Source organism: Rhinatrema bivittatum, chromosome 6 (genome assembly GCF_901001135.1).
Source record: "Rhinatrema bivittatum chromosome 6, aRhiBiv1.1, whole genome shotgun sequence".
In the NCBI taxonomy this organism is placed as follows: Eukaryota; Metazoa; Chordata; class Amphibia; order Gymnophiona; family Rhinatrematidae; genus Rhinatrema; species Rhinatrema bivittatum.
In genome coordinates, this window is record NC_042620.1 from 330,908,707 (window position 1) to 330,934,786 (window position 26,080).

Sequence of the window (26,080 nt, forward strand, 5' to 3'; positions counted from 1 at the left end):
CTAGGTGTCATAGTGGATAACACATTGAAATCGTCGGTTCAGTGTGCTGCGGCAGTCAAAAAAGCAAACAGAATGTTGGGAATTATTAGAAAAGGAATGATGAATAAAACGGAAAATGTCATAATGCCTCTGTATCGCTCCATGGTGAGACCGCACCTTGAATACTGTGTACAATTCTGGTCGCCGCATCTCAAAAAAGATATAATTGCGATGGAGAAGGTACAGAGAAGGGCTACCAAAATGATAAGGGGAATGGAACAACTCCCCTATGAGGAAAGACTAAAGAGGTTAGGACTTTTCAGCTTGGAGAAGAGACGACTGAGGGGGGATATGATAGAGGTGTTTAAAATCATGAGAGGTCTAGAACGGGTAGATGTGAATCGGTTATTTACTCTTTCGGATAGTAGAAGGACTAGGGGACACTCCATGAAGTTAGCATGGGGCACATTTAAAACTAATCGGAGAAAGTTCTTTTTTACTCAACGCACAATTAAACTCTGGAATTTGTTGCCAGAGAATGTGGTTCGTGCAGTTAGTATAGCTGTGTTTAAAAAAGGATTGGATAAGTTCTTGGAGGAGAAGTCCATTACCTGCTATTAAGTTCACTTAGAGAATAGCCACTGCCATTAGCAATGGTTACATGGAATAGACTTAGTTTTTGGGTACTTGCCAGGTTCTTATGGCCTGGATTGGCCACTGTTGGAAACAGGATGCTGGGCTTGATGGACCCTTGGTCTGACCCAGTATGGCATTTTCTTATGTTCTTATGTTCCAAACTCAACTCAAGACCCTCTTTCCTATACAGAAAACCTTGCAACTCGGAACATCTAAGTAAAGCTCTAACCTCGGATCTACCACTCATTGAAGTATCTACCCCTAACGCTGCCCTCCAATCCTGGTCCAAAATAACAAAATCTATAGCAAACACTCTCTGCCCACTGACAACCAAAACAAGGTCTGCTAATACATCCAAACGACATCCCTGGTATAATGATGAACTACGAAAACTCAAACAATTACTTCGGCAAAAAGAAAGAAAATGGCGCAAAGCCCCTTCACCAGCCTCACTATCTGATTACAAACGATCACTCCATCTTTACAAAAGTACCACGTTGAAAATCAAAAGAGACTACTATGCCCGAAAGGTTCATCATCTCAGCTTTGACTCAAAAGCTCTATTCGCCTTCGTTTCCAGCCTCACTAAACCTATCACTCCAGATATACCACCCGAACAAGCCCAGACTAAAGCAGACGAATTGGCTCTTCATTTTAACAAAAAAATATCGGATCTCCTTAATCAGCTGATTCCAAACACTACATCTCCAGATAACACATATCTTCCCCAAAATAAAGACATCCAGCTTAATGCCTTTGAACCCATCACAATCACAGAGATACAAAATGTATTAAAAAGAATGAAACCGTCATCACACCCATTTGATCAAATCCCTACCAAAATGCTTCTTCTTATCCCGGACACAATAGCAAAAACCCTAGCAGATATTATAAACTGCTCCTTATCACATGGCTTCTACCCAGATGACCTAAAAACTGCCTCAATCAAGCCACTGCTAAAAAAACCAAATCTAAATGCATGTGATCCCAACAACTTCCGCCCTATTTCCAACCTACCATTTATAGCTAAAATCATGGAAAAACTGGTAAACACCCAACTATCCAACTACCTAGAGGACCACAGTATTCTGTCCCCAAACCAATATGGTTTTCGCAAAGCCGCAAGCACCAAAACGCTACTAATTTCACTCATGGACTACCTACTCTCTGGTATTGATAAAGGCCAAGCATATTTACTAATCCTCCTTGACTTCTCGGCGGCCTTTGACACCGTCAACCACACCCTTCTTCTAAAACAGCTGGCAAACATTGGTTTAACAGGTGCCACACTAAACTGGTTCAAAACATTTCTAGAAAACAGAGGATACAGAGTCAAAATTCATAATAAAGAATCCCAATACCACCCTTCTAATAGAGGAGTGCCGCAAGGATCATCACTTTCACCCACCCTTTTCAATGTCTACCTGCTACCACTCTGCCAACTACTTACAAAATTAAGCCTGAAACATTTCCTTTTTGCAGACGACGTACAGATCGTAATCCCTATAAAAGAATCAATCTCAAAAACAATGGAATACTGGGACAGTTGCCTATTAGAAATTAAACTTCTCCTCAACAGTCTAAACCTTGTACTCAATGCTTCGAAAACAGAATTCCTGCTCATATCACCGGAAAACAATAACACACTTCCTAAACCACCCACACTCCTTCAAACAACCCACGTAAGAGACTTAGGAGCCATCCTAGACAATCGTCTCAACCTCAAAACATTCATTAACCAAACCACCAAAGATTGCTTCTACAAATTACATATCCTGAAAAGAATAAAACCGCTGTTTCACACTCAGGACTTCAGAACAATCTTGCAAGCAATAATCTTTTCCAAACTAGATTATTGCAACTCATTACTATTAGGCCTCCCAGCTTCTTACACCAAACCTTTACAAATGGTTCAGAACTCTGCAGCCAGAGTCCTTACAAATTCCAGGAAAATTGACCACATTTCACCTATTCTCAAAAACCTCCATTGGCTTCCGATCCACTATAGAATCATGTACAAAACCATTAACATCATTTACAAAACTATCAACCAACACACGCAACTCGACCTACAAATACCACTTAAAAAAATTCACCTCTGCCAGGCCTATCAGGGAACACTACAAAGAGTCACTCCAAATTCCAAAGGCCAAAACCTACCAACATAAATCCCTTGAGTCTCAGAGCCTTCTCATCAGCAGGTCCAGCTCTCTGGAACTCGATCCCACCTGATTTGAGACAAGAGCCATGCTCTTTAACATTTAGGAAAAGACTAAAAACTTGGCTTTTCAAAAAAGCATTTCCAAGCCTTGAATAAAACCTCCTCTCACTAGCACTAACTCGTATGCAATAATGGAATGTAAACACGAATCAACCAACCTCAAACCCTCTCTCACTAATTCCTGCTGAATATTTATCATACTATTACCATTCACAACTGTGTCATATTTATTCATTTGATTACCTATGTACCGTTTCATAGTCTTATTTTTTTCACTTGCTATTCTAATGTATCAATAGGCTGAAATGTAAATATTGTGCTGTTCAATTTCTCCCCTTCCATCCCAAGTTTATTTTCCTTGTTTTTTGTAACTTTCCCTCTCCCTTTTTCTGATTCACTGTATTTAAAGTTCAAGGTTCTTATTGAAAATATTGTTTTTTACGTTACGTTATGCTTTACACTCCTTGTTATTTTTAAACCGGGTTGATGTGATGCCTATCATGAAACTCGGTATAACAAAAACAATAAATAAATATATAATATATATATATATATATATCATATATATATCTCATATGTATGTATATATATATATATATCTCATATGTGTATATATATATCTCATATGTATGTATATATATATATATATATATCATATATATATCTCATATGTATGTATATATATATATATATATCTCATATGTATATATATATATATCTCATATGTATATATATATATATCTCATATATTCAATTAATTCATTTATTCAATTAAAAGGTTTAAACATAAATGCAAGATGGCTTTAAAATGAGGACAAAGCTGAATTTCCCAGTCCCTGAGTTCTGCTTTGCCTAATCGGGGCTGAGCATCAAGATGTTTTGAAAGAGGTCATTCTGAAACGTTACAAGCCAGAGTCTGCTCCAGTTTAGCGGCAGTGCTCTGTTAAAGGTATATGATTAAAGAGCCAGCAGCTTCGGGGGACAGAAAAGCGACAGGATGAATCCAGCGTGCGTCACGGTGTCGCCGCAGTGCGTGATCCTCTGCATCTCCCCCCTTCCCGCATTCTGTGGGGCTCTGATATTCTTTCCTCTCCTTCCCAGGGCGCCGCTGCGACCTGCTGAAGCCAGGGAGAATAACGCAGGCAGGCTCGCTGCCTTACCAGGTCTTATTTTTCTGGCACAAGTGTTTTCCCTTAGGCCTTTTCCTTGTCCTATAAACATCTCAAAACCAAATGCAGTCCACTAAGAAAATAAGCTGGATATTTGTCCTTCTTTCCTTCGTTGGCTATGCAGTTTACTCGTGAGATTTCTAGTGATTGTGCCAATTTTCTTGCTCTTTTTGAAATGCAACACGAAGAAAACGATGAGTCCGGAAAAAGACCAGCAAAGGCTCAGGACTGTATAAACACAGAATCTTTATTTAAATTTTTTTTTTTTTCGGTTAATAGATAAAAATACATTTGTTGACTACTTGTGAAAGCTTAAAAATGTTTCAGTGCATAACATTCTTCAACGTGACAAGGAACGCAGGTTCCACAGTGATCCGCACAGACGGGACGTCGTCTTGCTCTATTTACCAGACCCCCCCCGAACATAATGGCGTTAAGCCCCCTGCCGCAGCTCCGGCTTTCATCAGGCTTCCACGTGAACCGAAACCAAAGCGGCCTGGCCCCTTGCAGACTGGGGGCGCCTGCTGCCTTGGCCCACCACCATCCACGCCCCGGTGTTTCCCGTTACGGCAGCAGGAGGAGCTTCGCCTTCTCCTGCTCCCGCGTACCAGGGCGGCGAGGATCCATTTGCAAGAATCCACACCTAAGTCCCCCACCGTGGCTCAGCAGTCCCTTATCGCTCAGCAACCCAAGCGGTGCAGCAACAGCAACAACGGCAACAACAATAACAACAGAAATAAGACAGCAAAGCACCCACCGTGTTCATCTTCCTACTGATACAGCGGGTACAGGGCAAGGGCGATCACTGTCGCCAGTCGGTGGCTTTAAGCCACTGTTACAGGTGAATCGTAAGCCGAAACTGTCCAGCCCTCGGGGAGCCAATACGGCAGCGGCTCTGGAAGAGCTGGAATGAAGTCGTCCCCGTCCCCCCCCCTGCAATGTAAGTTTCTTGGGTTTTTTTTTGCAGGCACCTTCTCTTACACAGTTTTCTCCTGCAGTGCATGGGCCCCTCCTGGCCAGTGAATCGGCCTGGGAGGCAATAAATTTGTCTCGGCGGAATGCGCCGGCCTAAAAAGAGGCCACACCGCAGTGAGTTCGGGGGGCGGATGAGACTAAGGTTCGTTAGGAAAAGGGATAGTTGTGAAGCGGGAGGGCCGGCTGCCTTTATGTTCTGGAAAATGATAATGCAGGGGGGGGCCAGCTCTGGCCCTCGGGAGCCTGGTTTTCAGGATATCCACAGTGCATAGGCTAGGATACAGATCTATTGCATGCACAGTCATTGTGGATCTGCTGAAAACTAGAACTATTGGTGGCTCTTAGGGGAGGGGGTGGCTTGGCCACCCCTGCAATAGTGGTTTAGCAACATTTAGGCTCTTTGTTGAATAATGGACTAATAGCCTGCGCCCAGTTTAGCTCAGGTGCCCTGGTTGCAAGTAACACCGTGCCCCGCTGTAATCAATGCAGAAACCCAACATTTGAATTAAAAAGATACTGATTCACAAACTCTTCCAGAAGCTCCTCCCCCACTCCAGAGCAGCCATGATGGAAAACACGTCAAACCCCACTGGGCCAGATGGTTGACGAAAGCGTCCCCTGCGATGTCACCCACCAGGCATAAAGCGGAGTCACCAGGACAGGTGTCCACAGCGATGCCTGTTCTTTACCCTTGGCACGGATCCTACAAGGGGATGTCAGCCAGGCCCAGTTTCTAACATGGACACAGGCGACATTTCAGACAGGAGTCGCGCAGGCAGCCAGGGAGAATCAATATCGCTTCCTCCAGCTTTTTAAAAATAAACGTTATTTAAAAAAACAAAACAAAACACTTCAGATTGAAAATTCAAAGAAATTGCTTAATGGCCTTCTGCGGGCAGTCTTAAGGTATGAAAATGTTACCTGGTGCAAGTGTGGGGTAAACAGAACCACGGTGCTGATTCTCCTCGGAGACAGCACTCTGCAACCACAAGAGTTATTGCCTCTGAGTGCAGGCTGACAGAGAGGGAGGAGCAGGAGAGAGCAAGATCACAGCACACTGGAGACACCCGAGTTAGGACGCGAGCAAGGCTTGCCCTGCAGGCATCGGGGCTTCTCCTGGCACTGAGCCCAGGAGTCCAGCATCAGTGGGGCCCGTCTCACTAAGGGCGAGGAGTGGGAGTGAGCGATGGTGACCACACAACAAATAGGAAAGACAGAGGCGGGAGGCACCTTAGCAAAAGGTTTGTACAGCAGCTACTGGCATCTATTTTTAGGAGACAGAATCCTCTTAGAAGGGCAGGCTGCCAACCTAACATCCAATCAGAGTCCCTGAGAAGCCTTAGGAAAAACAAAAAAAATTAACACACGTCATCGCTTCACAATCTGGCACTGTCCCCTCATTCCGCCCCACCCGCCTCGGTGGAATAATCTTCTCAGTAAACCAAAGCAGGTAGGGATAACACCGCAAACCCAGACTCCCTGCCCTTCGTCCGTCCTAGCTCCCTAATTTATAGTAAAGAGGTCAAATCAGCACAATCACCAGCCCCTGATAATAGGAGTGGCAAGGAAATAGCACTGGGAGGTATTGTAAACTGTAGTCTGCCCCACAAGCATTGGTGAGATTAGCCACAATGCTGCGTGTGTGTTAGATACAAAATGCCATGAATATATTGTGCTGCTAAATTGCTTTTCAGCTAGGTAAACTATGTACACCACTGCAAAGAAGAGAACTCGTTAAATTAAGGGAAGAAAATATTAGTAACGTACAACACTTACATTTTATAATACTTAAACTGCGCAGTTCTTTGGTTTGCCTTCCTCGGAAACAAGAACAAAACAGGCCCCATCAATAAATAGATGGTGGAAGCACTTTAATCCTTTTTAATTATCCCCCTCCCTTCCCTGGGGGCGTCCCCCGTAAGACTTTTCAATGAAGATCACGGGAGGGAGAACAGCCCCCGACCTTCAACCTGAGCTCAGGGGGCTTTCATCTTAACACCTTCATTTGTGACCGGTCTATTGCCTGATCCATGTTGCATCAAGGCCTGGGGGGGACCCTACGGCGCGCGACGAGAGCGCAGATGCGGGGGGAGATGGGTGGCGGCAGCCACCACGTGCACAGCACGGCCCTGAACTGGAAGACGCCCGCGTTCTCGGGAAAAGGGGCTCTGAGAATGTGACAACCTGAAGAGTTTACACTTAGGGGCCCAGCTCATCGAGGGATTGTTCCCGGCGATACAGAATGAGAGAAGAGACCGAGTGAATCAAGTCCACGCTGTTTACTTTTCGTTGCACGACTGCTCCGGTTGCAGAATCAGGCAGAGACGGGTTTTGTCTGCATTTGGGCTCTGAAAAATTATCAGGGGATGCCGTTATACACCAGTTAACTAATTTCATTTCGGATGGCCCCTAACGTAGTTAATCCCTTTCTGCTTCATCCCTTCCTTCATGGCGACAGTTGACCTGCCACAAGGCACTGTAGGCAGCCCAAGCTCTGTAGCATCACCTGTCTCCAGGCTGCCGAAATAGTCACCTTAAGTTTATTACAGAGCAGGATATTAAGATGCAAAAACCGTAGGCAACGTTGTCTTCTCTCTATTTACTTTGTAAAGAACTAAATAGGAAAATGCATGCTGATGATTATAAAACCACCTCCTGAAGGTTTTTGGTTTAGCCACATATAGGGGTTGTGTTTCAGTTTTGAAGGGCAAATGATAAATAATATGTAGCTATTCCAGAGTTTCTGCTTCAGCCACATCGCAGACTCAAGAGTGCATTTAAGTAGCCTGCATTGCTGCCAACTCTAAGGGGAGCTAAGATCCCCCCATCTTCTGTGTCCTCTGAAGGGCAACATTTTCCAAAGGAGTTTTGCTCTAGGCCCATAATGAATGGATGCAAACCTTTTAAAAGTCGAAATCCAAGTGTTTAGGTTTCCATCCCTGCTACTTAACCCAAAAACTCCTCTGGCTGAGAGCTAACCAGCCTCCGTAATCAGGATGGGGATATGACTGCATTTATTGGCCTTCCGCTCTGAGAAATATCATCCCTGATATCACGGCCATTACCTGCGCAAAGAGGCAGCGAAAAAAACCAAGCGGGCGGAAGAGCCAGGAGCTGCAAAGCAACGAAACGCCAGGGACCTTAGAAGTCCATTAATGGGATCTTCACTGTAGCCCAGTCTCGGCTAGGAACCCATCCTGTTGGGACGGGCCACGATGATGCTTGGTTAGGGCGGAACCTCATAGCCTTTTACTAGGGGGTCCCATTTTTATTTTAACCACCAGCTTCTGAACTGACAATTGATTTTATTAGTTATTCAAACCCATTCTAATGTGTATTATTAGGTGCGGTTCAGTTTCTAAAAAAAAAATAAAAAAATTCACGTGCAGGTCACTACAATGTAGGCTTCGGTCTTTGGCACGTTAGATACCCCCATGTCCTGCACTAAAAGTCTCTGAGGGGAACCAAGCGAGCTGATCTGTGTAGTGATTCACCCGCAGCCTGTCAGCTAGGGCTCCCGTCTTTAACACAGCTTTCCTTTTGCAGAAGAGGTTTGACTTAAAAAAAAAACTCACAGCCAAATACCAGCATGACCTCTTCAAACCTGTAGTGGCGGACTTAGCTGCGATGGTACAAATGTTACTTTTTTCTGTGGGTGTTCGGGCACCTGTGAGTTTCTGTGCAAGACCCCCCCTTTAATAACGACTCCCTTGCACTCTCTTATCTTTCTTTCTCCCCATTTGTCTTGCAATCTGCGGCTTGGGCAGCAGAACGCGCTATTCTCCAAAGAAAAATGAAAGGAAAATATTATAAAATAAAACAAATCTCCTAAAATATGTTGACATGTATAAATAAGCAACTTCTCTGTACAAATTGGAAATTGCACATTATATGTCATTTTTTTTCCATGCTTTTTTATGTATAACATTTTAGAAAGCCAAGGTGTAATACATTTTTCACCAATGAAGGTTAAAGAGAGAAACCAGCTAACTTGCATCATCGTTAATATAAAGTCTCTTGATACACATAAGTGCAAAACAACCGACCATGCCACATTATGTGCAACTGCTGGCAGATTTGCTGCGAATGACCTAGTTGAGACCAGCCACTACGGCTTACTGTAAGTGTGCCTCTTACTGGAGCACACTCGTGCACCTTACATCTGCACCTTACATCTGCACCTTACATCTGCACTTATTAGGTTGTTCCCGGTGCATCTATAATGTTAAAGAATAACTCTCATATCCAGAATTCAGTGCAGCTTCTGCTGCTGCTGCTACTACTACTACTATTTAACATTTCCATATCACTACTTGACGTATGTATGTTCAGATACAAGCAGACTGCCAGCAGGTCGGTCTTAAAGACAGCCCCTGATTGCTGTTGGCTATCACCAGCAGAGCAGTCAATTGATGTCAGCATGGCCCTGTGCCCAACAGTAGGGTAAGATATACTGATTGTCGGACCCTGCTCAGTGGTCATTTTCTGTAAAATAAAAATAAAAGATACCAGGTTGGGGGCCAGCAGCAGCCTCCATCCAGCCACAATCGAAAAAAAGGAAGCAGGTTGAACAAGGATCCAGGCCAATGACCACTGGTGCAATCCAAAATGCATGCTTCTAGCAGCAAGGAATCCTTTTCAAGGTGACCTGCTCTAGGCCCAGACCCTGACAGGGTCTAACATGAGTTGTCCTGCCAAATGGACCCTTTCGCTCTGGGTAGGTAATAAAATGACTTTTAATTAGGAGAACGAGACCTTTTTTTATCATGGGTCTCACTCAGAAAGCAATAATGTTTGGGAGCCTGAGTCTATTAGGGTATAGTTTTGTCGCATTTCTGGTTGCAAACCAAGCAACCAGAAATGCATCATTTTTTAAATCAGTTATACATTGTTTAGACTGTGAAAACCCACTAAATGCATTTTCCTATGGATGTGAATAGTTACAATTAAAAGGCCGAAAAAGAAGGTGAGTGAGGGAAGCCGTGAAGGTGTTCTGAGGCCCTCTCGGGGAAAAAGGGAATATGAAATATTAAAAGGTTCAGAGATTGCGGCCCTGGTGATTCTCTCTGTATAACCTGAACACTTCTTTGTTTCTCTAATTCTGCAATGGGCTTTGCTGACAGTGATTCCTTCCCAACGCAGCAATGGACGGGGGGGAGGGCCTGAGGTGTTTTATTCCTTCTAACGGTAGCAGCACACGCTAGGGATTCTTCTAAATGTTATCTGTCTTGATTTTTGATTTCCCATCAGATTAAACCAATGATGTTGCTGGATTCGTGTCTGCCTTCTGTGCACGGTCAGTCGTCCAGAGCACAGAGACAGTACCAAGCTCATTACTTTCCCATCCTGCAGTCTCATCTGAGGCCCAGACGTGCAGTTTCCAGCTGACAAGAAACTCTTACCTGATCCTAAAAGGCTTGTAAAAGGAACGCATAGCCTGCCACACTACTGTTTCCCCTGATACTCCACGTGTGCCCTGTGTGCGCTCATTTCTTAAGTGGAGATAACTGTTGTTTCAGAAGGGTAAGCTATGTTCCGGCAACTGCCATTGGATTCTGCTGGAAGTGCCTATCTGAAGATGCAAAAATCACAAGAGGGCAAACGCAGAATGGGAGATGAACTGGGGAATACAAATATAATCACATTTAGACAATACTGCAAAGAGTTCAGAGCATGGGAATTTTAGCAGAATACCAAATTCTTTAACCACTTTACCATGCCCACAAAAATGTGTAGTTACGTCGTAACATTACCTACTTGAATGAAAAACATCCTTCCATCCTTACAATTGTGACCTTAAGTATCTTTTCATTCTTATGAAGCAAAACAGAGTATTCTGCTTGTGAGTTTACTAGCCTGCCTTTAACTGTTTGACGCTTGGATTCTCACTCTTGAGTCAGGATAGTGTAGGCTTAATGACCAAGAACACTGTTTACAGGTTCAGACATTGCAGAGCACAGCAGCAGACACAATCTGGAATTTTTCTCACCATCGGTCCTCGGTCTGTTAACTCCCACACCACTTTGAACTGCGGACAGCTGTCTGACCAAGGCTCCTCCTTACCACAGCCTTGCGCTGAGATCTGCGATTTCTGCTGTGGCCACCACTTGGGCCATTCCCCTCCTCTGGTTTTCGAGATGTTCCCCAACTTAGAACATCCGATTATAAAAACTCAAGGGACAGAAGATATTAATCTTTAAAGTATATCTTGTCACCTTTTTGTTTCTTGTTTTGTTAAAATCCTCAATACAGTCCCATGCCACGTAAAGTCCTATGCCAGTGACCACCTAACAAAAACTGAAGCAGGAGCAGCCGACGTGGTAACATCATCGGAAGCCTCCGATTTCAGCACGAGACTGCAGCAGGGAAGAAGTGTTGATCAGACATTTCCTAGGCGTACACAACCCACCTGTATGTTGGGGTAGGCGTGTAACGAACTGTTTCGGTAACTGGACCGTGGAAGGAAACCAGTGGGAATTCATGGAAGCCAACCCAGGGGTGAGGAGTATTTTCTTGGATCCTTAACCTAATACGTGATCCAGAAATTCAGTTGAATCCCATTGAAATAAAATAAAATAAAGTGAAAGACTCTTAAAATAAATACCATTGAACGGGGACCACTGATAGTAGAGTATGAAGGCAAGAACGTAATTAAGCTACACGGATACCACTATTCATGAGGACACTTTTCGGACTAGCCCTTGCAGTGTAGGCTTGGTTGTCGGGCTATCAGGAATCTGCAGGTCACAGTTTTTCCGTCTTGTAAGCAGAGCATTATCAAACGGGATGAAATGCCCCTTTAAAGTACTGTCAAGGCTGCAATCATAGGGAGCAAGTTCACATTGTAGACAGACCAGAGCGATGAGCAAGCTTCAGCTTCCCTTTTTTTTTCCTTCCCAAGGAGTGTTTGCAAATTCCTTTCATTATCTTAAATAACGAGCTGCACTGGAGGAACTGGGCCTTAAGTGAGGGGATGCCGAGCAATATCGACCAGGAAAGGTACCTCTTCTTATACCGGAGGTGTAGAGTAATGGACCACAGAGTTGTAATCGGGAGGTGGACTATGACATTCAAGACTCAGATCCATGGGGAGGACAAAATCTTCCAGAGTACAGTCGAGCGAGTCATCTTCCGTCTGAGCTGCTGGTTGGTACTTAAATATCTCTCTTCCAAATTCTGTTAATACTGATTCTTTGCTTTTGCTGACTGCTTTCATTCTGCGGGAAATAGATAATGGTTTAGATAATTTTTGACACTTAACAATTAGTAGTATTTTATCTTAATTACAAAAATAAAAAAGCACATTTTTTCAAGTATGCTGTCCAATTAAAAATATGCATTTTATAACAGCATAGATGTGAGACCCTCAGGCTTATTTTACCATTTTTCATCTACTAGGCCCACTGCATCCATGCTGAACCACTAAGTAACTTGGTTTTTGGAGAGAGGATTCATAAGCGGGTCACAAGATGATGTCTCATTAAAAGAATTACAAGTAGAACACATGACAGCCAGGTTATAGCGCATTGACTTAAAAAAACAAACAAAACTATCAGCTCTTATTATGCTTTCGCTCAAAAATGAAGGCGTGTCATAAGTAGTTTTACAAAATTTGTGGGATGAAGTTCAGGGGAAAATGGCAGAAGTGGCGATTTGATAATTTGAGGTTTCTGTGTGAGGGAGGGAACATTTTTTTTTTTTGAAGATGCAGAATATAAAAATGCATTAATAAATAAATAAAAGTGCAAGGATGGTGCTGTCCTGTTAAACAAATCCCATGCTCAAATAAACGGGAAAATTATGGCTTTACGTGTGTCGCTGGGCCTTTTGAAAATGGGCCCAGCGTGCATAAGCCACTCCACGAGCGTAAATCTTTGAGAATCCGGCCCTTTATCTTCAAGTGCCTGATGTAGCAGGAGCTTTACCTCCTTTTTGGAAACTAACGATCGGGTATTTAAATCGGGTTCTTTTTCCTCACGTCATTTCACGTCTAGCTGTTGACATTAGAATCTCTACTTCCGGCTCGGAAGGTAAGCAGCCTTATCATTTTGGCGTCTTTAAATGCACACTGTAGCGTAACATTATTTCTTGATTGAGGTGTATTCAAGTACTGCTGTTGAGATGTATTTGAAAGGGGACCGTTCTATATCCTAACACGAAACTGTACTTAAGCATATGCAACACTATATTTTATCCTGTTACCAGATTCTATCAAGTTCAATGTTATTTACTTACTTATGTACTTATTAACCTGCCTTTTAGTTATTAACTGGTTAACCATATTATATACCTTTTCTCAAATTAACTATTTTATGTTTATTTATGTTTATTTATGTTTTCTCAAATTAACTATGTTCAATGTAAACCGCTAAATGTTCAATGTAAACCGCTAAATGAAGCGATAGTTACGGTTCCTTAGCGATAGTTTTGGTTCCTTGTAAACCGGGGTGATATGTATACTATACAGGAACCCCGGTATATAAATTCTTTAAATAAATAAATAAATAAAATAAATATCCTGATATATTATATCAGACAATTTGGTATTTTTCAAGGATAGATATATAGGGTGTTAGTAATATAAAGAGGTTATGGGGTCCATTAGATTTAATGTTAGTCTATGTTTATATTCATATATATTTTCATTGATTATAGGTATGCTGATATCGTTAAAAAATTCCCCCTGAGGAAGCCCTTGGTTGTAGGGTGAAACAAAGAATTCTTTGTTGGGATTTGTATAAAGAAGCAACTTTGAGAAAGAAGAGATTATAAAATCGGATTAGTTTATACTTAAGATTTAGGAATTACAATGAAGGAGATATTGCAATCAGTCAATGCAACATTGCTTAGGAGGAGACTGCTGTCTCTATCTGATGAAAAATCATCTTTCACATTTTTGCAAACTTATTGCTTTTATTGTAATTAGTATGACTGGGGATGGTCGGGTGAATGGGCATGTGGTGAGCTTGAGTGAGTTAATGTGAGAGCGTTGATGTTATTTTTATAGGTTTGATGATGTATCTAGCAATGTTTAGGATTTAAAAGTTATTCATTTATAATTTGTGAATTGTACATTTTTGCAATTTTGTATATTGTATTTATATTATCTTTATTCACATTGATTATAATGGATTAAAAAGCTTGAATTGTTTGATTGTATACATTCTCTTGAAATAGTCGGGCCACGGCGTGCACTTGAAACCTGGCTTGGGAAAGGTAACGGGACAACCCCCTTCAAAAATTACACAGTCTGAATACGTTCAGCAACATGAAAAATATTTTGACATTTCTGTCATAAGAACTGCCCTGCTGGGTCAGACTGAAGGTCCACCAAACCAGTATCCTGTTTCCAACAGTGGCCAAGCCCAGGTCGCAAGTACCTGGCAGAATCTAATGTTCTAATTTGTTCCTAAACCATCCAGACACTGGTTGTTACTCCTAGAGGATGCATCTTTGCATTTTTCTTTTTAAAATCACTTTAAGAATGAATACAGCCAACCTTCTACAGTATATTTATTTATCCAATTATGTACAGAGTCCTACTTAGTCTTGTCAACTAACTGCAAGGCTCACTGCTTTTAATTTTTAGGTATTAAAGTTGTCCAGTGGGTCATAGACAAATGCAAAAGTATTCGGCTTTTTGTCCAGGCGTTGTGGAGTCCCGGTTCCTTCGGATAACTAACGATACAATGAGATACTCTGAAGACTTGTAAGGCCCTCATACAGCTGGTACTGTTGCACTTTTGTCCTTGTGGCTTGAAAACTATGTCTACGAATGACTGTTAACTAAATCAGGGAAGAGGAAGAGCAAAACGATGAGATTTAATATTTACTTTCATACCTGGGTAATTTTTCTGAAATCTTTAATTAACCAGGTCATCCAGATTAGCTTTGAAACTTTTCTCATTTATCCTTCCTATACTAAAATTGTAGTCAGCATGGTTTGCATTTGACCTTCCAGTACCTGTTCAGATTAAGAGTTTTCATGTCTCTCGCTTTTTTGTCTATGAAAAGGAACATCTGTTTTGTAGCATAAGTCAGTTTTATCACATAGGATCTTTCATGGTAGGAGCACTGGATGGCCGGCGCCATCTTTAAAGATGGCGCCGGCTATCTTTACTCATCAGCCCCTATTATAGAGTATAGTATAATAGGGGCTGATGAGTAAAGATGGCGCTGGCCATCAGCCCCTATTATAGAGTATAGTATAATAGGGGCTGATGAGTAAAGATGGCGCCGGCCATCAGCCCCTATTATAGAGTATAGTATAATAGGGGCTGATGAGTAAAGATGGCCGGCGCCATCTTTAAAGATGGCGCCGGCCATCCAGTGCTCCAACCATGTGACAGGAGCCGGCCAATGGCACGGATAACCTGTCACATGGTAAGGGCAAAGGGGCATCGGCGCCATTTTATTTTTAGCACAGCTGATGCCTGGGAACGGGAAATCGCTCCCCGAGGCCCCCCTGGACCACCAGGTAATTTTAAAAGGTTTTGGGGGGGGGGGTCGGGATGGTGGGGGAGGCTAAGGGGGGTCAATTTAAAGGGTCGGGTGGGTTTGTTTTTTTTTATCGGGTCATCGGCGCCATTTTAATTAGTGGCAGCCAAAATGGCGCCGATGGCTCGAGAGTGGGAGATCACGCCGGGACCCCCCCCCCCATTGGACCACCAGGTAATTTAACATTTTGGGGGGGTTCGGGAGGGTAAGGAATTGGTTTTAAAGGGTCGGGGTGGGTTTAGGGTTGTTTTGGTATGCCGGTTTTCCCGCCCTCCCCCAAATAATTCCCGTGCCCTATTTAACGATTTAGGATGATTTATGACGATAAATCGGGGGCATTTGTATTGTATCGTGCACTCTGATGATTTAGGATGATTTTAAAATTATCTGACGATAATTTTAATCGTTCAAAAACGATTCACATCCCTAATAGTCAAACTAGGGAGGAGGGGTGGGGAGCAGGGTTTTGGGATGGGAGACTGCACCATAGGGTCGGAGAAAGAGGGTTTTGTGCACCAGCCATTGCCCTTATTAGGCTTGGGCACAGCCCTCTTTGCATCCGGACCTCGCCCTCACACACCCTCCCACCCACCTGAATGGGGAGCAGCGTCTGGGATGGCTAGTTATGACATCTTGCATGTGGCATTAAGCCAGTTGCAGGCATTTGCAGCTATGGAGGTGACCTTTGCATGTCCTGATTCAGCAGCACTAACAGACTTTCCACTTCTGGAACATTGTTCACCGCTTCGGTGGCAGAAACAGATTGCACTGTTAGCACTGCAATGGTAGCTGGTCCTTCATGGATTGGGATACTGGGGCTGTTGTCAACTATAGCCTGTATGCTTAGTTAGGCCTCGCCTTGCATCCAGACCGCTATTATGGCCAAGTCTGGGGGTAGCTGGTACCTTTTGGCTTGTCAGTTAATTATGTGGGTTGGTTACCCCAAAAATCATTTATTGCTAGTGCCTTGTAACATTGCAATGTTATTTTGATTGTATGAATGCTCTGTTATGTTGCTGCCTCAATATATCCATACTGGTATGTAACACGTTGAATAGCTTGTATGGATAAAGTTACTGTTCAAACTTGTACTCATCTCTGTGCTGTCAATTTATTATGGCCATCAGGAGGGGGAGGGAAATCAGAGAAAATTATTTTTCACTCAACACATAATTAAACTCTGGAATTTATTGCCAGAGGATGTGGTTAGTGCAGTTAGTATAGCTGTGTTTAAAAAAGGATTGGATAAGTTCTTGGAGGAGAAGTCCATTAACTGCTATTAATCAAGTTGACTTAGAAAATAGCCACTGCTATAACTGGCATCAGTAACATGGAATAGACTTAGTTTTTGGGTACTTGCCAGGTACCTGTAGCCTGGATTGGCCACTGTTGGAAACAGGATGCTGGGCTTGATGGACCCTTGGTCTGACCCAATATGGCAATTTCTTATGTTCTTATGAGAGTGATATATTTCATACATTCAGGACTCTCCTCCTACACAGGTTGTGGGACATTTTCGCCAGAAACCTCAGCTATTCCAGCTATACGTCCTACATATACTACCTATATTCTACATCCTGCCCTGCAGCAATCCCCATCTAAGATCATGGCCGGGGCATCACCAGTTTTAACCCTGGCGGCATCGTCGCAGGACATTGCACCTCTGAGAGACGGAAAAATATATCCGTCCTCACCATACCGGCTATCCTATTCACCATCAGCAACTTTATAGCCGAATTCACCCTCACCTTTATCATCAGTAGCCCTATCACCAGGGGAATTCCCAGATGCTTCAACGGGGATCTCTTCAGACCCATCTCTGCTATCACCAGATTATACCTCGCCAGCGGAGGATCTCTCTTTTTCAAAATTTGTGGAAAAGATGGGAAAATCTCTAAATATCTATTTCCGAAGTGACCCAGATCCCCTGGGTAGATGTCACATTTTGGATGCTCCTTCTAAGCCAGTGGCTATATCCACCCATGCGCTATTGGACAGTCTGCAGATGGAAATGTGTGAAATTTCCCCTTCAATAATAGCGGTGGCAAGAAACTTGGATCTAAAATTTCTTGTGCAAAAATCGCCAGGTTACGGAGTAGTCCCATCGCCCTTACCCCTGCCTTTGCTTTGTGAGCTGTTTACTGATCAATCAATAAGAGAGTGGTCAGGAGCAGCGAAACAGGAGAACGCTCAAATAGCTTTTCATCTTCTCACTGTTACTCTGAAAAGGTGCATAGTGCTGTCACCCATTCCTGCCTAATGTCGGCTGCAAGGTTACATCTACTGCTTTGCTTTTATTTTGCCTTGATGCAGAGTGCAAGATACAATGGCTCGTAGATTTTCTCAAAGACATATTAACTTTGCAAGTTCCTCAATAAGCGTTGCATGACGTAGTGGGAATGTTTGCCTTGACTACGTTTTAATGTGCAAAGTTAATCTGGAGCCCCATAAACTCTGGGGAGGAGTCCTGATTCCTGGCTGGGAAACACCCAATAACCTTTGTACGTCATCGGAGCATTCTTCCACTACTGTTTTGAGAAAAGGGTGAAGAGAAAGTTCACGGCACGGGTTCTAATACACATTGTAAATGTACATAAAAAGTATGGTAACACAACGGTAATAAAGCTGTCCGGGGGATTAACATTTCCTTGTTGTTGGGTAGGTCCTTAACTCACCTCCCGGGTTCTGCCTGCTAGACAGTGCCTAACCCCCTTGTACGTCTAGCGGCGCTATGGAAACGCCGCTAGACGTTTCCATAGCGCCGCTAGACGTTTCCATAGCTTCATCTCTAGCAAAGCCGCTTCCCAGTACTTACGCAAGAGCCATAATCCCGAAAGGCCAGGATCGGGTCTCCAGCCTCTTCAGGCTTTTCATCTCTTCGGAGGATAGGACCATGCCACTGTCCGACTCGCCCTCCTGTTCAGACAAGACGCGGCAGTTAACAGCATATTCCCCACGCAGCCACGAACGCATCCGTCACCCACACACAGCCAGACAGGGGACACCAGGGCGCATTCTGTGGGCATGGTTTCGATTAATCTGTAGCTGGAGCGTTTTTTATCGTCCAACAGACCTCTCTGTGGAAAAAGCTACCAGCTTCTACAGGCAAAAAGGGGTATCCTTTGCTGGTTAATTAGGCTATTCTCATCAGTTTCACTTTCAAAAACATCAAATTTCCAAATAAACTGCATGGAAGGTTTTTGTTGTTTTTTTACTTTAAAACATCACATTTATGGGAATTGCATCTGACGGCAGCGACAGCGGCCCACACGTCCTCGGGTGCCTATGTCAGCTTGTTACACAGTTACTGCACGCTTTGAATAACTTCTGGACTAAGCCCAGATAGCTTATGGGTTTATACAAGGTGAATGGCTGCCGCGCAGGGCTTGCTCATTTAGAAGGCCGTGCCAGTCGGATCGCGGAGGTTATTGGACTTTGTTAAATCCGATTGGGGACCGATTTCACAGCTGCTGGGTTCTGGACTGGTCACAGCACGGATAGGCTCTCTCAGCCCAGGGGTGGCCAACCGCACTCCTCAAGAGCCACAAACAAGCCTGCTTTTTTTTTTTTTAGGACATTCACAGTGAATACGCATGAGGTCTATCTGCGCGCGCTGCCTCCAGCTCATGCGTATTCATTGTGGATGGTTATTGCCTTTCAGAGCCAGAGGTGGCTTCCCCTGGCTTAGCAAATCAGATGAATTAAAGGCAAAAACCTGAAATCAGATCTCTTGAAAGCCAGCGCGCAACAGTGTGGAGTAGATATTCAAAGATATCCGGTTCAGTAAGTTAGCAAGGATGAGACTGCTTTGGCTTAACTAACAAGGGATATTCAGCTGCTGAATATCCCCCCGAAGAAATCACTAGTTAGCTGGATAAGTTAAATTGAGATCTGCTATTGAATCTCTCTATTTATCTGGCTTAAGATGCCAACATGCACCCCTCCCCCTGCCCCCGGACCCTCCTCACATCCCCTCCCCCCGCTCCCAGAGCCCCAGCAGTTTCTGTCACAAGCTCTGCTGGAATCGTAAACCACGCTCGGTTTCGGCTCCAAGCACTGGAAGGGTTTTACAGAGCCGCGGAGGGCCGGCAGCAGACCCTGGAGCAGTTTTTAGGCGGGGATGTCGAGGGGACCATCTATGAAGTTTCGGGGGGGGAAGGAGGGAATCGGGCCACAGGCCCCTTTACTAGTTTTTTTTTAATTTGACAGGGCTACTTATCCGGATATCTTCAGAAGATGTCCATAATGTGGCTTCACTCAGCCAGGTGTAACTGAAATTTGGCTGCGTTAGCCGGATAACTAAACTCCTCCCAGGAACACCCCTGGCGCGCCTCTTTTTCTATCCAGCTAGATTTTAGCCTGACAATGACTTATCTGCCTAAAATCCAGCTGGATAAGTGGCCCGATGTACAAAATCTTTTGCCATTGAGGCGGGATAACTTGTGAGTTATTCATCTGAGTGGCTTTGAATATTGACCTCTGGGTGCGTATACAACTATTTTGGGGTCAGTTTGCAACCAGCCCTCATATTTGCTTCTTTCACGGGGCGGTTTTACCAGGGCTTGCGTTACCCACATTTTCTAAGGGAAACCATGCGGGTAACTTTGCCTTTGAAAAGGGTGAGATGAATTTGAAAACCCGCCATCTTCAAATATTTAAGTTATTTGTATGTATTACGTTATTTGTATGTATTACGTTGTTATCCTGTAAACCGGAGTGAAGGCAAAACGCTATACTTCGGTATATAAAAAAACCACAAATAAAATAAAAAAAAATAAATATAAATTTATGGTGTTTTTTTTTCCAGAAAACCAAGCGACAAAGAATTGAGCAATCCCCCTGACCAACTTCCTAGCAATCACCTGGCCAACTGAAAGCTGCTGAGCGATTTGCAGTACAGGGGCTGTCCTGGGCACTGACCCATGGTAAACTAGCTAAGGTTGCACCAGAAGGTGGCACAGAAGTGTAACGTGGCATTTTTTTGATATGCATTTTATGCAGGAAAATCAGTATAAAAAAAACAAACTATAAATAAATAAATAATAAATTTAAATATGACCTCTCCAAGCCCCTCGTTTCCCAGCTCACGCATTCTGCAAGCGAACAGCTCGCAGGGGAGCCCTGCCGCGAGCAAGCCTGAGCGACAGGACTACAGAATGAGCAAGGGCTCGTTCGGAAACATTTGCCACACCAGACGTAAAGTGGGGACAACGAAGGCACGATAATCTGAAAGGTTGGGGGGAAGTGACCGGTTTAACCAGCAGAAAAAGAAGACTTGTTTGTGGCACAGTTGGACTTAATAGAAAACACGCCGGCCACAAACATTTCACAGTAAGGACCGGTCCTGCAGGCAGTTACGCAGCTGGTGACAGTGCAAGCTGCAAAGGTTGCACCCGTGATTAAAAGACGCAGCAATCAGTAGAAAAATCCAGTCTCACTTGCACACACAATTTTTATTCACGGCAGTGTCAGAGCAGACAGTGAAAGCTGAGTTGTTTTAGTAAATGAAATTGAACGCAAGTTTAGGTCAAGGTTTGAGATATATATATATAACCTCAAATTCCTAGAAAGCCATGTGGGCACTGACTTCTGGTTTTGATCAGACAAAATAAACACTCTCCTGTTTTACTGTGGTTGAAATAATGTCAGCACACGGCAATGACTGGCATTCTGAGTGCAACGCCCTCGGGAAATATTACTGGAATGGGTTTTATGAGCTGAAAAGTCCTCAAATGGGAACATGTGATAAGAACAGAACAAAACGTGAATGCATAGTTTCTTTGTTTTTCTGTTTTGTTCCCCCTCCTGTGGTCTCTGCTGCTCCTTACCTCAGGCGGCTCCGGAAACCCTGGTCTGGCTCCAGGGCTGGAGAGGTCCCCGAGACAGGGTGCAGCCCCTGCAAGGCATGGCCGGAAGCGTGCCACAGCTGAACCCAGATTCCCCCCAGCGCTGCGCATTCATCTCTCACGCTTGCAGGACAGATTAAGGCAAAAGTGCTCTCTGGCCTCCTGAAACTCTGCGGTGGATTTGGATTTTAGATGTAATTAAATCACCTTTCCAGACCTGAGCTCAAGGCATTTAGGTACAGTGGGGGCAAGTATAAAAAGCATTACTAACTGAATAACAGAGGCCTTTCACAGCTTTTCCTCCTAGTTACAATTAAAGTTACGTATATTTTAGAAGTGAGAGGGATTAGAGTTACTTGCAACGTGATGACTATTTTATTTGATGTGTATTATTTTATCATTTAGGTCTGTGAGTGTTTTTTAATTTATTATATTGATACTATGCATGTTATCTGTAAACCGTTGTGATCTTTATGTGGAATGACGGCATATAAAATGTTTAGATACATAAATACTCCACAGTGTTTCAGGATCAATGATCGTATGTTAGATCGGAACCTACTCCCTAGACTGAACTGGGCTTAGTATCGTAATCCACAGATACAAGGTTAGCACTGTGTGTGGAAAGGCAACTTATTCAGTCTACCCCCAGGGAAAATTCTGTGATTTAATGCCTGACCCATGCTTCAAAGTAAGCAGCAGGCCTTCCAGCTTTAAAACACACATCCACAGACAACGGCGTTGGCCCTGTCATTCTCTTTTATAAATTTCAGCTTTTACCGAAGACTCATATTTCTCCTCTAAGTGTTTGAACTGGAGCAGGCACAGCCCGCTCTGGTGTGGGCTTTACCATTTGATTCGTGAGAAAACAACTTAATTCAGAGCTCTGAGACCTCAAGTTTTTATCATCTCATCTGAAAACCAGCAGGCCCGAGCAACAGAACAGCCTCCAGCTCCATCCCGGGGGCATGGGTTCACTAATGACGCAGATCCTGCTGAGCTCCCGAGATCAGATAGGGCCAGGGGCAAAGATGGCATCACTTCAGTCGGGCACCGGTTCAGAGGGCGCCCGACTGTGCTTGCTGTGGGGCAGAGGCAGGATTCAGATGCAGCAGTGCCCGCGCTCTTCAGCTCTGACCACCAGACTCCGGCTTGTCCGGGTCTACAGTGCATGCTGTCTGCCCTCCCTCTCTGAACTGGCTCATTAAACCTTGTCAGGGCTTCCAATGACTTGCATGCCTTTTTGTGCTTGAGCCCTTTATTTGGGTGATTTTTTTTTTCTTAAATTTAAAATGCCAGTAATTCATAAGACTATAAAGTAAACCGTCCTGAAACTCTGCAGCGCTGGAAGGGATTATTTACCTCGTGCATTACATCTTCCTTTCCCACTGGCACCTCGTCAAATGTCTTCACACTCAGTGGTCGCATCTTCATCTTATTGCTGAAAACAAGAAGGAGCAGAGGGTGAGGCACCACCAGGACTTCTAACCTAGCTCCTCACTTCTCATTGGCATTGGTTTCTTGGGTGCAGCTGAGGGCACCTGGATCCTTCTGTTTCTTGAATGAAAAACCTTACGGTGAATCACAACTGACAGATCTAATAGAAGAATTCCTTTCCTTGGGTGACAAAGGTGAGAGTATTCAAGCTCGTTTTTCTGGAATCTCCAAATATGCTCTCGAACATAGAAACAGAAAAAGACCACAGGTTCTACCTAATCTTCTCTTCCACACCAACAACTTGGCTCTACAATGCCTACCACTCCCTCAGAGATCCTCCTTGCTTGTCCCGTCCTTTCTTGAATTCAGATACTCCTTGCCTCCACTGGGAGACCATTCCATGCATCTACCACCCTTTCTATAAAGAAATATTTATCTCGATTACTTCTGCACTCTCTAGAATAGAGGTGGCCAGTTCTGCTCCTCAAGTGCCACAAACAGGCCTGATTTTCAAGATATCCTCAATAAACATGCATGACATAGATTTGCATACTGTGGAGGCAGTGCATGCAAATCTTATCTCAGGCATATTTACTGTGGATATCTTGAAAATCAGGCCTGTTTGTGGCTCTTGAAGACTGGAGTTGGCCACCCCTGCACTAGAGACCTTGTCATGTTTTTGCTTTTTCAGCTAAAAGCACCACTCCCTGTGGCTGGGAGTGGAGCCTCCACTCAGCCCTCCGCAGCTTATCTAAATTGGGTAAGAAAAATCAGCTCTCTACAGGTCTCACCCGATTCTGACATTTGGTGGGACAGAGAGTCAGAATAGAACCATCTCCCCTGCCCCACGAGAAATGCCAATATTCACATGCATTATTGTAAATAAATCTCGACCCAGGCAGTTTCCCTTTGACGATTAACTAGAGCAGGGTTGGTCAACTCTGGTCCTTGAAAGCCACCAACAGGCTTGGTTCTCAGGATATCCGCAACGAATTATGCATGGGAGAGATGTGCATGAACTGCCTCCATCGTGTGCAAATCTTTCTCATGCGTATTTGTTGTGGACATCCTGAGAACCTGGCCTGTCTGTGGCTCTCGAGGACTGGGGTTGGCTACAAGCTGTGTTGCGTGGAAGGGAGGAGGAAGGGATAAAATAACCTGTGTACTTTTAAAAAAATGCCAAATGCATTCACTGTTTTACTGCTCTGGCCCAAACATGCCCACTGGAATGGTCCTGTGTAGAGCGGCTAAAAGTGCGTAAGTTATAAACGCTGCTCTGAGAAGGGCCAGGTTTCCGACAGCCCCGATTCACCCGGCCACGCTAATTCTGCACTTGCTTGGGACTTCGTTTGTTACCCAATTTCCAGCATGCTCCAGCGAATGGCAGGGATTTTCAAGCCTTCTTCCGTGCCCCCTAGCTTGGAATCGGTATTACCATCAAGGCACAGAGCGGTATTCAGTGGAATGTAGTCTTTGCCATCCTAGAAATGAAACAAAATGGACTCCAGTGACTTCGGGTTAAAGGACAACAATTCTGCTGCAACCTCATGGGAGAGCCGTGGGGAGGGGGGAAAGGAGAGGGAGAAAATGTTCAGTTTTGCTCCCGTTTGGCATTGAAATTTTTATTTTTTTTGCATTGAAAATACTGAAGCAATTTCTGCATGGGAGAAAAGGAAAGGAAAAGTTTCAGAAAGCTGCCCCAATGAGAGCAAGTCCCTTAATAATTTTCTACTTATCTTTCCCTGTCTGGCCTCTTTTCTTTTGTCGTAATTTCCAGCAAAATCATTTTTATCGTGAAGACATGCAATTCCACAATCACAGAAAGGTACCCAAGAAACGATACCAACAAGGTGACAAACAAGACAGTGGCTGTGCAAATCTCCCTTTAAACAGCATCTGCCACCCCTATTATTCAAACTGAACACCCCAAACCAATCAACACTCTCAATCGACCGTGCGTTCCAGGCACACCACACGCGTCCCATCCATACAACCAACCCTTCCAACCAACAAACGCAGCCCCCCTCCCCTGCCCAGAAGCTCCAAGTCCCCTATACAGACATAGGATCCCGAATGAAAAAGAAAAACATGGAAACAAAAGAAAAAATGTGCATCCCAGTCCCACTCAAGGTTTAGTGGCAGAGGAAGCAGTGGAATACCAGTTGACGCGGTAGCCTGCAGTGATCAATTGACCTTGAAAATCAGGGGAAAGAAGAGAGTACTATTGAGCCCAGCAATCTGTATATTTCTTGTCCGTTGTCTTTGGGGATTTTGTATAATCCATTCGCTCCAGCAGTATTAGCTTTCTATTGCCAGAGAAATTACGCAAAAAAAACCAAACATGTATGTCTATATCAGATGCACCAAGATGGCATCCATTCCTGCATCTGGGGCCACACAGGGCAACTATTTTCCCTGTGCCACAGACTTTACGTGGGTAAACTGACCAGTAACGGAAGCTTACGCATATAAGCTGAAAGGCACACTCAATTTCTCAAGCGCACACTGCATTCTTTCACACTCACACACAAACACTCACTTTCTGAAACACACACACACGACAGCATCTATCAGCAACCCACACAAGCAATCAAATTCAAACGCTCTCTCAATTGGCAGACACATACACAGCAATCCCCGTTTCACACAAACATACAAAGTTGCCCTCTCACACAAAACACACCTGCAACTCCATCGGTGACACAGACAAACAAAAACAGAGTTTCACTCTCACTCACACCCCTAACCACATCCTTCCCATGTGTCTGTCACACAGGCAAACACACTTTGGAAATCTGTACTCAATATAAAGAATGCCTTTGGAAATTGCATACTTCCGGGAGTCACCTTTCCATACTTATTTAAGAATATAAGAACTTGCCATACTGGGTCAGACTGAGGGTCCATTAAGCCCAGCATCCTGTTTCCAACAGTGGCCAATCCAGGCTACAAGTACCTGGGGCAAGATTCCAAACAGTAAATAGATCGCATATTGCTATCGCACAGTGATAAATAGTGGCTATTTCTTAAGTCTCCTTGGTTAATAACAGTTTATTGACTTCTCCTTCAGGAATTTGTCCAAACCTTTTTTTAAATCCATCTACGCTAACTGCCTTAACCATATCCTCCAGCAATGAATTTCAGAGCTTAATTAAGCATTGAGTTTTAAATGTATCACCTAGTAACATCATTGTGTGTCCCCCTAGTCTTTGTAGTCTTTGAAAGAGTAAACAACTGATTAACGTTTTCTCTTTCCACTCCATTCATTATTTTGTTAACCTCTATCATATCTCCCCTCAGCCACCTCTCCTCCAAGCTAA

The 26,080-nt window shown here is 43.8% G+C and overlaps 1 protein-coding gene across 1 annotated transcript in view; it reads right to left on the bottom strand.

Annotated features, from left to right (window-relative positions):
* Window positions 1-4,231: 4,231 nt before the first annotated feature.
* Window positions 4,232-26,080, bottom strand: part of LOC115094728 (vascular endothelial growth factor receptor kdr-like) — a 311,596-nt gene continuing 289,747 nt past the window's right edge. The window contains exons 28-31 of the mRNA XM_029607986.1: window positions 24,117-24,241; window positions 22,686-22,764; window positions 18,293-18,393; window positions 4,232-12,197 (exon numbers count right to left, since the gene is read on the bottom strand). Of these exons, the coding sequence (XP_029463846.1) occupies window positions 11,990-12,197; window positions 18,293-18,393; window positions 22,686-22,764; window positions 24,117-24,241 (513 nt within the window). The 3' untranslated portion in view covers window positions 4,232-11,989. The remainder of the gene's footprint in view (window positions 12,198-18,292; window positions 18,394-22,685; window positions 22,765-24,116; window positions 24,242-26,080) is intronic.